General features: G+C 36.7%; 1 protein-coding gene across 1 annotated transcript; it reads left to right on the top strand.

The window, feature by feature from the left end:
- Nucleotides 1-327: 327 nt before the first annotated feature.
- LOC115448798 (alpha-crystallin B chain) lies at nucleotides 328-1,251 on the top strand. The gene has a single exon (XM_030176362.2). It carries the CDS (start codon nucleotides 385-387, stop codon nucleotides 1,186-1,188), a length of 804 nt encoding a protein of 267 aa, XP_030032222.1. The 5' UTR covers nucleotides 328-384; the 3' UTR covers nucleotides 1,189-1,251.
- The last annotated feature ends 9,984 nt before the right edge of the window (nucleotides 1,252-11,235 follow it).

Below are 11,235 nucleotides of genomic sequence, written 5' to 3'. Positions count from 1 at the left end.
TTTTGTATTATTAGGAAATTAAATCAGAGTTTTAATTTGAAACATTTAATTCTAATCAAGAGGAGATTATTAAAATAATTGTGATATAATATTTTTAATCACATATATTCCAATAATTAGAGTATTTTTTTAAATGTTATAACAAAAATTAATGAATACTTGTTGTTTTCTATCAATATTAAAAAAAATATTTTTATTATTTTTATCCTTTTAGAGACAATACAGTCATTCCATACCTAACACCACATCTACGTCAGTTAGTCTATAACCGCACACTCAGCGATGCGCTTACGCACCGCCCTGCCCCCCGCCACTTCTATAAAGCCTCCGCGAGCAGCGCCGGCCTCAGTTCTATCTGCACAGCCATACAGTGCGCACGTCACAATGTTCTCGCGGCGCCTCGTTGCCGTCTTCGGACTTGCCGTCCTCGCGGTCGTTACTGCCTACCCTTACCCTGCCTCCGACCGCGAAGTCATCCCCCAGCCAGTAACCACCATCACAGAAGATGACTTCGCCTTCCCATGGATGAGCATCTCGCCCTTCAGCCTGTTCGCTCCGTTGTGGAAGCTAATCCCCAGTTTCGCTGACATCGGCCCCAGGATCTACGCTGACGACGACAAGTTCCAGGTGGTTGTCAACGCTAAGGACTACAGAAAAGACGACCTGAAAGTGAAGGTGAAGGGTGACTTCATCTTCGTCCAGGGTTCGCAGGAGGCCAAGCAAGACGAGCGCGATGTGTTCGCCAGCCAGTTCTTCCACACTTACACGCTGCCAGCTAACGCTAGCAGTGAAGATGTTAAGGCCGAGCTGACGTCTGACGGATACCTGGTCATCACCGCGCCAATCAACGGTGATGTTGACAAGTCTAAGGACTCAGACCGCGAAGTGCCAATTGTATATACTGGATCGCCTTACAAGAGAGAAAAGAAAGTACAGAAGGCCACGGAGGATAATGTTGAAGCTGCATCGAGCACGGCTGCACCGATAACGAATGCACCGACGTCCGCATCGACGACAGCGGCTCCCACTGCCGCGCCCACTACAGCGGCTTCCACTACCGTAGCGGCATCCACCACGACGACAGCGGCCCCGGTAGAAGACAAAGAAGAAGCGACTACACCTCCAGAACCAGAGGAAGTGACGGAGAAAGACAACGTGATCCCCCACGGAAACGATGTTGCCCCCTAAGTGATATTTAGAATAAGTATTTAATTATAACGCAGTATTTTAATAAATGTATGTTTTTTTAATTGCATTGTGTTTTGTATGCGTTTTGCGTGAGCACGCGAGGAGGGTGCGACTCACCTAACAATGGAGCTGGGCATTGTTACTTTTGGTACTTTGTGTATGCCTCGATTATTAAGTTCTTTGTGTTGATGACTTGGCATACATTGTCGGTGTTTTATATGCCGCTGACGAATTGAAGATACGTTTACGATCTATACAATTTTGCTATACTACCTGTAGCTACGTTAGAAAAAAATTACAAAATACCCACGTGGCTAAAAAGATAGAATTTACTCATATTTACTTGAATATCTTGTTAGAGAGAATTGCATAATAAAATAATAAAAATAAAATTAGTGTAGAAATAAATCATTTTCATGACTATTAATTCGTAAACCGTGGCAGTCGGAGAATATTAAAAAGCAAAAAAATATTCACGCGTAAATCCATTTTTATATGATTTTAATCAATTCACGATTAAATGATTACGCAATTTATTCACATCTCGTAATTGATTAGGAAGTTTTTTATTTTAATCAAAATCGGATTAAAATTAGGCCCGTCTTCGGAATAAATTTTCATTCGTCGGATAATTAAGCCACATATTTGAGAATTAAATTGGAAGGTCCGTAATTTATTCAAGGTCACGAGAATCGGTTCCTTGTGGACGTGATTCGATTACCATTATTTTTGATTTACGTTTATTTATGTTGTTTTATTTAAATTAGCCGATTGATTTGTTATAGGTTATGTTGGGGATTTCTTTATTAAGCTAGCGTTCGTGACGTGCCTTTTTGATGAGAATTTACATTTGCCGGGTATTTGTGACTAATTCTGCTTGTTGATTCGGTTTTCTTATAAGGAAGTGATTAATGTAGACATTGCAATCATGTTAATTATGAGACGTATTCTCTATATATTGCGGTTTAAGTATCAGTGAAATACATGTATCGAAGTTTCCAGAAGCGTCGATGTCGGTCATTGCAAAAATTATCGCTTAACTAATACTTTAATCAACAATACAGGGGATAAATAACTGAGATGGGACTTCATTGATGGCGCAGTAAGCGTGTGCAGTACACCACTGAGTTCCTGAGTCGGGAAGAGGGATATTGGGATTTCATATTACACCTGGAGTCTGAAATTTGGACCCGTTATGACGATAGGCTCATTTTCACATAATGGGTCAGAATCTACATGACGAAAAGTAAGTTGTTCTTTGCTCGTTCTTCTAATCTTTCGAGAATAAAGGCATACATTTTTTGACTGTGTTTGTGTGCAAAAGAGCTCGCGAATAATAATTTTAAGCCCTTTTTGAATGCAGCAACCCTGGGTTTGGCGTCTATGTGGCCTTGAGGTAATTACGATACTCGCCCCTTCAGTCTATAAACACTAATTGTGAAAATTATGAATCAAGTACTGCATGGCTTGAGATATTTTTCACATTCCTGAGGTAAGCGATTAAAGTAGATCAGTATGTAAATATAACCGGTATTGTTATGTTTAATATAGACCAGAATTAATGTTAGCCAAATTATTATACAAATAAAGCACATTTTACTTCGAGAAAAGTTGTTGAAATGAACAGATCCGTGGGCAAAACCTTATAAGTTTTATTAATTTTATAATAAAGAGAGATACTTCTTAATTCTAGTGTGAGACTATTTCGTTGTTATAATCTATGCATATTATAAAACAAAGTACCCTTTTCTGTCTGTCGGTATGTTATCGATTTTATCAAAATCTACTGAACGAATTTTTATGATATTTGGTATGGAGATAGTTTATGACCATGGGAAGGTTATAAGCTACTTTCTATCCCGGAAAACTACTTCACGCGGGCAAAGCCACGGGTAAAATCTAGTTATAATCTAATTCATATTTTATAAGGAAATGAATTGTTCTCGACAAAAAAATACGGTAACATCTAAAGAATGCGTCATAACCTCACCTTATCCACAAAACCATATCAAATTCGTTTAATGCATAAAACATAACAGTTATTAATGACTGAGTCAGTGATTATTTTTGGGTGGAATTTTTGCATTATTTATTTCCACAAGTTTCTTTTATTCTCGAAGGGATAGACAGAGGTGCAACTAGGGCTACCAATCGTCATGTATTTTGCGCCTCATGATGTGACAAAAGGCTATAGTTTATAGTATTCGAAACCAGGACGTCAGAGTGGTGGCATACTGCGTACGTAGTACAACTACGTTACCGAGGCTGTCTTCAGGTCTTTTGCGTGATCTTAAAATGTCTTTGAGACGGTTACTATGCGAGTGCTCGTTACTTCTCGCCGTTCAAAAAATCTTTCAATTCAATGTCGGGCTAAACCAATTTCGCCCACTAAAACGTTGGCAAGGCAGCTAGCCTTCATAATGCATCCTCCAAAAACAGTGGTTGATTCATTTTTAACTTTTAGAAGGCGATAAATTATACAAATATGGTTTTTATGATTTTCTGAATATTTCATGGTCTTGCCTTTGTTTTGTCACGATTGTGGCGCCTTGGAGAGGTTGCGATGAATCCTTTGCATTTTTGAAGACGTTTGAAGTGTTTTAAAGTATGACGGCTTTGGAGTGTCTCTTTTCAGAAATGAATTCAAAAGTATTCATTTTTATTTACGTTGGCTTCAAAAATTACTGCTGCACTTGGTGTATTTGCTTTGAAATACAATGTCAAATATCAAGGGATATTTCCAACGTGCTTAAGGTAAATATCATACCGACTGAAGTCAAACGGAACGCGACATACCAAAACAATACCTTATAGCAGGCTATTAATCATAATATTATATAAGATTATTGAAGTCTGGTTCCCTGTATTATTATTGAAACCCTTTATTATTATAGAGTAAGGGCCTCTTGTATATTTTACTTCACATATCTTCGAAATTCTTATTAAATCCGGGCGGCTCAACGCCAGCTTGACAAGATGACCTCAAAATAACCGCTCAGTCGCCCCCTACGAAATAGTAAGGCTTTTTCTCCGCAAAAGCAAAAGGAAGCAAATATTATCATTCAATTCAGTAACAAACATTATACGTATTTAGTCGCGTGCAGAAGCTAGATACAAATAAACATGGCACGATTTACTGTGATGTCATCGTCATCGTACCTTCGCTGTGCGAGGGAGATGGCATGATATTTGCTACTGACCTTACGACCTGACGTTAGAACGACTGGTATCCATAAAACTATTTCCTATAAGCCATATAATGAAATATCAAAATTTAAATAAAATCGGTCATTCGAGATACTCATGTTTATCTTAATGGTTCATTATACAAAATTTATATGAATCAAGTTTGTTTGTTAATAAAGAAAATATAATGGGACGTAATTTTTCGATCCATTAGTGCTTATGCAAGGGAATGTATAAAATAAACCCACGCCTTTAGTCTCCCAAATAGAGAGGTTTCTTTTGTTTGCAACCATTTAGCATCTATAAATTGCTGGAATATATACGTCACACTGGTTACCCATTTTATCCTGGTACTTGAACCTGGCAATTAAATGTTCCCAGCCTAAGCAATGTCCATAAACTAAAGTAAGTATATCTTATATCCGCCCGGATACCGATCACCATACACAAGGTGTTAAAACCCACCATAGTGGTCTACGTAAGTGTGTCGCGTTCTGTGATCAGCCTGTGTATATCCGGTTCCCACATGCCGGCATAATTGTGTCGACTACCGATGGGTAATCATTTCTCGTCAGTCGATATTCTGATGAGCCCTACTCTACTTACCATCAGGTGCAGTGCGGGCACTTTGCCGTGCCTTATAAAAAAAAAGTATTTAAATCAAAAATATTTCAAGAGAATTCGCACACAACAACTAGTTTCGCGCATCCGCCAGAGGTGACAAACGATAAAACAAATAATAAAATGTCACCCAATTAAGAATTTTTACATAAACGACATTAGATTGACTGGAGCCGGCACGACGACCTTGTTGCCAACGGCTATGCGTCATACTGCCAATCAATAACTCGACATTCGTGAAATTCTTAGTATTATTAGAAATATAATTGTTAATCGATCTTTATAAATTGGTTTCTTGGTTTAGTGATATTTATTAGGAAGAACCTGGTTCGATTACAAGTAAGAAAATTTTCGCGGTTTATTCAATACTTTGAATTATGTGATTAGTGGCAAATATGAGGCAATCTTATTTTGACAAATGCTTCAAAAAGAGTTGCACCCATAACAAAATATAGCATTGGGACAAGGACAGGTAGAAGAAGAATTTAATATTAGAGTTTCCCATTTCTAAAGATTTAAAGAGGCCTCCACAAAATCATATAAACTTTAGACACCTTTAAAAGGTAATCATACACTCTTCTACTGTATACCGTTGTATTAAATTTACTGTATGTGTTATTTAATGGTATCTTTAATAAATAAATAAAAATATAATCAAGCCCTACGAAAATAAAAAAGTAATGAAAATAACCAACATCTCAAAAGCATCCGAGATTTCTACAATATAGCCATCTTAAGACCGTTTGCAAACAGTGTACCTTGAGAGTAAACATTTACACGCTCCGGAACGAGACAAATCACTAACCGGAATTCACGGTCAGATAATAGTGGTCTTGTTTGAATAAAAGGATATTTAATTTTGCATCTTGTACTCGAGAGTTTGTATTTCTGGAATATCTATACCGGTGTAGAAAGCTACAATACTAGCGAAGGGAAATAATTAGTGAAGTAACCGATATAGAATTCGTAATAGGAATTTTGAAGGTTTGTGAAATATACTAACATGTACTAGACCAGAGTGATGAACTAGGAGAACACTTAAGAACGCAAACAGAATTTGTATTCTGAAAGAGAATAGATATAAGTAGCATGATAGACCATTTATACAGATAACTAATAATAACTGTAGAAAACAAACATATATTTTTTTCTATTATTAATAATAGGTAATTTGCCTAACTACGTTCTCTAATTATAAGTACGTAATTATTTTTTTTTGCATACCGTTGCAACGGTGAAACATGTTGCACATGGAAGGTATTTAACATCATAATTTATACCATGTTTTATGTAAAATAAATTAATTTGATTTGCTTTGATATTAGTGAACAAAAAGATGTTTTGATGTTGAACCAAATGCATCGCAACTGTTTGTTTATAATAAGCGCTGCTCCTGCCCACGGACCGTAACAATGCCGTAACAACTAACAACTGAATTACAAAGTACTGTGTGGAAGAGTATTGCACTTGTAACTTCGAGACCTTGGGTCATAGATTATAGTGCGCAGAATTGCACTGGCTGAAATGTAAGTGTACATTTACAATCTACTTCTGTTCCTTCGGTCAATTTTTACTTTCACATATGTGAAATCTGCCTACGTTGGTGAAGAATTTATTCCATCCAGTAAACCTATGATAATATAGAAATTTAGTTTCAAAGACAATTCACATTCCTTTGCTAATTAGTCAGACAAATACTCGTTCAACTCTCATTGGATTGTAATATTACTAATTCTTCGAAATGCTCGGGTTGTAGCCAGTTTTATTTGCAGGACGAATGGTTCAGTTTGACCAGTTATTAAAAGGCGTAGTTATAAAATAAGAACATCTAACCTTTAAAAACTAATTATGTCACCTATTCTTTTCTGCTTCTTGGTTCTTTCTTATCATTATATGACCTTCTATAAAAGGAGTGTTATGTTCCAAGTATCTGCCTCGGTGGCGAAATTGTATTGCATCTGGTACGACCACCGCTTTGAGGTCCTTCGTTTGAAGCATAAATGATATTAGATTGTTCTGCTCAGTACCAGCACGGAGCCTGAAAATTGTGCCTAATATAGCAGTAAGCTCGCCCCCTATCGCACCATGGGACGAATGGCGAAAAGACCATGCCCTTAGTGCTTCACCTTGTAGCATAAACGCGTGATTTTTTTTATACGGTGACAGCGAAGTGATCTCACTGCATCTGATGATAAATGGATTGGTGTCTAATAGTATCGAGTGACAAAAGACGGTTACCTCGGTAGTCGACACAATTATGCCGCCCTATTTGAACCGGATATACACAGGCTGATCCCGGAACGCGACACTTACGTGGGCCACTACGGCGGGTCTTAACACCGTGGTCGCTATCTTACCACCAGCATATGTGTTATTAGTATAATGCCCCAAGTCCCAAGCGTCAGTAGCCGTGAGCAGGGAGCCGTGTCGGCGTTTCACCGCGTTGCCAGTTGCCACATTGTGTGCACGCGTTTTTGTTACGTTGGGCACGAGATGCGCCATTGTGACTGCAGTTCGCTCGCTCTAACGTCAAATGTCTTTAATGTATGGGTATTTGAATATAATTTTGGAATCGTAAGGTTAAAGATTTTGCTAGTGGATTGATGACTGCCTTATCCTGTAATTATCTTTGTTTGTTTTTTAAATTAGATTTTAAAAGAATACGGCGATAGTTCTTTTGGGTTTTTTATCAATAATATTTAGTCTATGCCTTCGTGGTAGGGTTTGTGTATAATTTCGTCTGCGGGCACCACTAACCCCATAGGAAATTGAGCTGAGTTATTTCCTACAAAATTACTCCAATGTTTCTCCTCTTTAAATATAGACTCCTTTTTTTATATAAACTCCTTTAAGATTTCTTCATCAGGCATTGTAATGTGTATATGATCGCTTACTGTTAAGCGCTGCTATTAAATGATATGCCTACTGACGTATTATTTACTTACCGTCCCTATAAAAACAATATAATAAAACGACGACAAAACACGTAGTTTCCAAAAACCGTTGTCGGTATTAAAATTATCTCAGAGGAAGAATCGCGACTTCAATCAGGAAAAATATCTGCTACCTATGCTCAGAATGAAGGTTATATTTTTTTAATTTTCCTGTTACTTTTAACCTTTCAAAGTTTATATATTTCGAGTAAAATTCGTAGGAGTTAGAATGTTTCTTCCTAACATAACAATGGCGAAGTGAGTTGGTTTCGTATGATAACGCCCTACGTGCATCCTAAACTGTAGCAAAACTATATTTTTTAATTACTAATTATAATACTGCATGCCAATGTGTGCGTTACATTGAGATATTAGAATATTTCAGGTAACGTTCAATTTCACTGAAATTTAGTTACTTTAAATCAAGATCCAATAGTTGTTATATTATTTATTGCGACAGAATAACAAGGTTTTGATCTATTAAGATTCTATATCATAATATGGATAACATTTTTGTTGCTTTAAGTAATGTGGGAACAAACAGATGGACAAAGTAAAGAAGACAGAGTACTGCTATATAAATTAATACCTACTTGAAATATGAAGTATTAATTACTTTGTAATGTTACTTGAAATGTGAACTATTTATTACTTTATATATATTAACTATAGATCGTCAATTTTTTCTTGTATACTCCACTTTGAAGAACATAATTTTTAATTTAAATAATATCATGTAAAAAAGTAAGATCGATTATTATTATTCATTAGGTATTATTTAATTCTTTATTGCACATATGTACATGAGGAAAAAAGACATAGTGATTTCTTGTGTTTTCGCGAATTAAATATAAAAAAGACATAGTATATCTACTTATAAATAAAGTACAATTGGCAGTTTTATCATTCTAGGCAATATCTTACAGACAACCATATAGCATGGACATTGAAAAAGGAAAGAAAACTGTTCTAGTAGAATATTTTTGTAACTACTGTAAATACTATAGTCTAATAAAAAAAATAGATTAATTGATATTAAGATGCAATAAAACTGTTACACAAAAATATCAAGCAGTTAATCCAATTATATCTATAAATACATGGGTTTTTCGTATTGCTTGTGCATCGAGAATAAAAATCAGGCAAATTACAGCGGCCGACCTTGGAACGGCACCTGCGTCTTACATAACATAGTATGGATGTTGATTGAATTGAATTATAATAGCTTATAGTGAGTTGATGGATATAGTGTCGACTGATAACTATTATATTCTGAAAAACGACCTAGTAGTCTCTATACAGCTAGTCAGGGAGCGTAGCGTTCCTGGATAACTTGTACTTTGTAAAATCATATATTGTGGCTTGTATACATCCAGACTAGGGTTTCCAGGTCCTACTCATTTAAAAAAGGGGCAAAAGGTAAAACACAGGATTTAGGGTTGTATATCAGGACACAAAAATGTACTCCAAGTCAAGCTAAGGTTGGTTTTACTTTGACATTGCTTTACATCAGATCGCGGTACAGTCACGTTTCTAGGCGACAAAATAAAACTATACCTACAGCGCTAGTGATGTGATGCGTACGTTTTTATAATTATAATGATTTCTAATAAATTTATTGGTTTATCGGGACATTTAGTGTTGCGATCAGGATCAAATTGGGATGTGTCCCCAGAACTCTGAAAATAAGGACGCCCCACGCAAATCGGGAAACCTGGTAACACTAAACCAGACAGATACCAATTACCATAGTGCATTCCCATTTTAAATTGTTATTTTTTCTAAACAGCCAGTGTTGCTTCATCCTGATCTGAAACCGTGATTCGCCTGGATGCACGTATTTAAAATGCTATAATTTATTATGAAAGATTTTTTTGAAGTGATTGCCGTAGTTGCATCTACTTCCCCCTTCGGCGATAAAGTATTTGTTCCGTTTGTAATTATTATATTATTAAATTTGAATAAATTTTTTTTTTTATAAATAGTTTGACATGAGATAACTATGACGTATGATACAGAAAACGAAAGGGCATGCTTATCGAAACATCTCGACACTAAGGTCCACATCAGATAAGCTATTAATCTTACGAAATCATAATGCTCAATGCTATAGCTCCGTTCTAATGTGCGCTGACCTTTATATTACTTTCCATTGTCGTCAGCGGTAAGTTATAATTAATTTCTATATTTTTTATAGTATATAGTACAGTAAAGATGTTGAAAAAAAGACTAATGGTAGACCTACCATTAGTCAGTATTAGAATACGTCATGTTCGATATTATAGCAAAGATATTAAACATAATCTATCATCTGGGATGTTATCAACCAAGTAACAATTTAGGACGGCGCCTGCGCATCGGGGGATAAAGGTGGACTTGTTACTGTCACATGTGTCATGCGTAAGGCTCGTGCCCAGCAGTGGGACAGTATATAATACAGGGTTGATATAAAATATTTAAAGCCGAATAGTCGCTAGGACGGGGTTTATTTTATATGGAACACGACAAACTGACCCTACTGTACCTGACAATAAGCGAAGTGAGATCGAGATGAAGAGTTTTGGAAAGGGATCATCTGAATTTCTTACTTTGAGGTATATCTACACACTTTACTGTGTACCTAGGGCCGCGACAAATGTCCCCTCGTGCATGGACGAGCATTTTATATGAAGACCGAGCGCCCAAGAATTGCCTCGGGAGAGGGGGGGGGGGGAGCTGAGATGTTAGCTTCCAAGCCAGGTAAACACGCTAGCTATGCAATGCTTTGTGGTTCCCGTGCATGGACGTGCATTTTGTTTGGAGACCGAACGCACAAGAATTGCCTCGAAAAAAGGGGGGGGGGGGGCTGAGATGTTAGCATTCAAGCCTATGCTATGCTATGGCTTTGCAATACTTTGTGGTTCAAAATTCTGTGCACCTTACCACTTTCGTCAGATTAAAAGAAACAATTTCTTTACTCGATACAGATAAAGGACTTACTAAACGACCGGTACAAATTGAATATTCAAACCCCAGACCCACGGAACGAGGGACCAATCGATTCTCATCCATACCCCATCTGTTTTATAGAGATCAAGTTGAATTTATAAACAAGTCCTCAGCGGTGAAGGAAATGTGCCAGGAATATATTAATACAAAATAACCCTAAACACAAGCAGAAAAAACAAAAGAAAATTTTTGAATATTGCAACACCGTCTATATTGAATTCAGATGATATTGCTCTGGCAACATATATTTTGGTGGAAAGTTTTCCATCGACCAAACCTGACGAAGTAAACTGAACTGTAAATGCTGATGTTACGATTG

Source organism: Manduca sexta, chromosome 25, assembly GCF_014839805.1.
Source record: "Manduca sexta isolate Smith_Timp_Sample1 chromosome 25, JHU_Msex_v1.0, whole genome shotgun sequence".
In the NCBI taxonomy this organism is placed as follows: domain Eukaryota; kingdom Metazoa; phylum Arthropoda; class Insecta; order Lepidoptera; family Sphingidae; genus Manduca; species Manduca sexta.
The sequence above is the reverse complement of the archived record's forward strand: the minus strand, read 5'-3'. Positions and strand labels throughout refer to the sequence as shown.

Excerpts from the sequence above, each read along its gene's own strand:
- LOC115448798 (XM_030176362.2), top strand. The coding sequence starts at position 385 with ATGTTCTCGCGGCGCCTCGTTGCCGTCTTCGGACTTGCCGTCCTCGCG.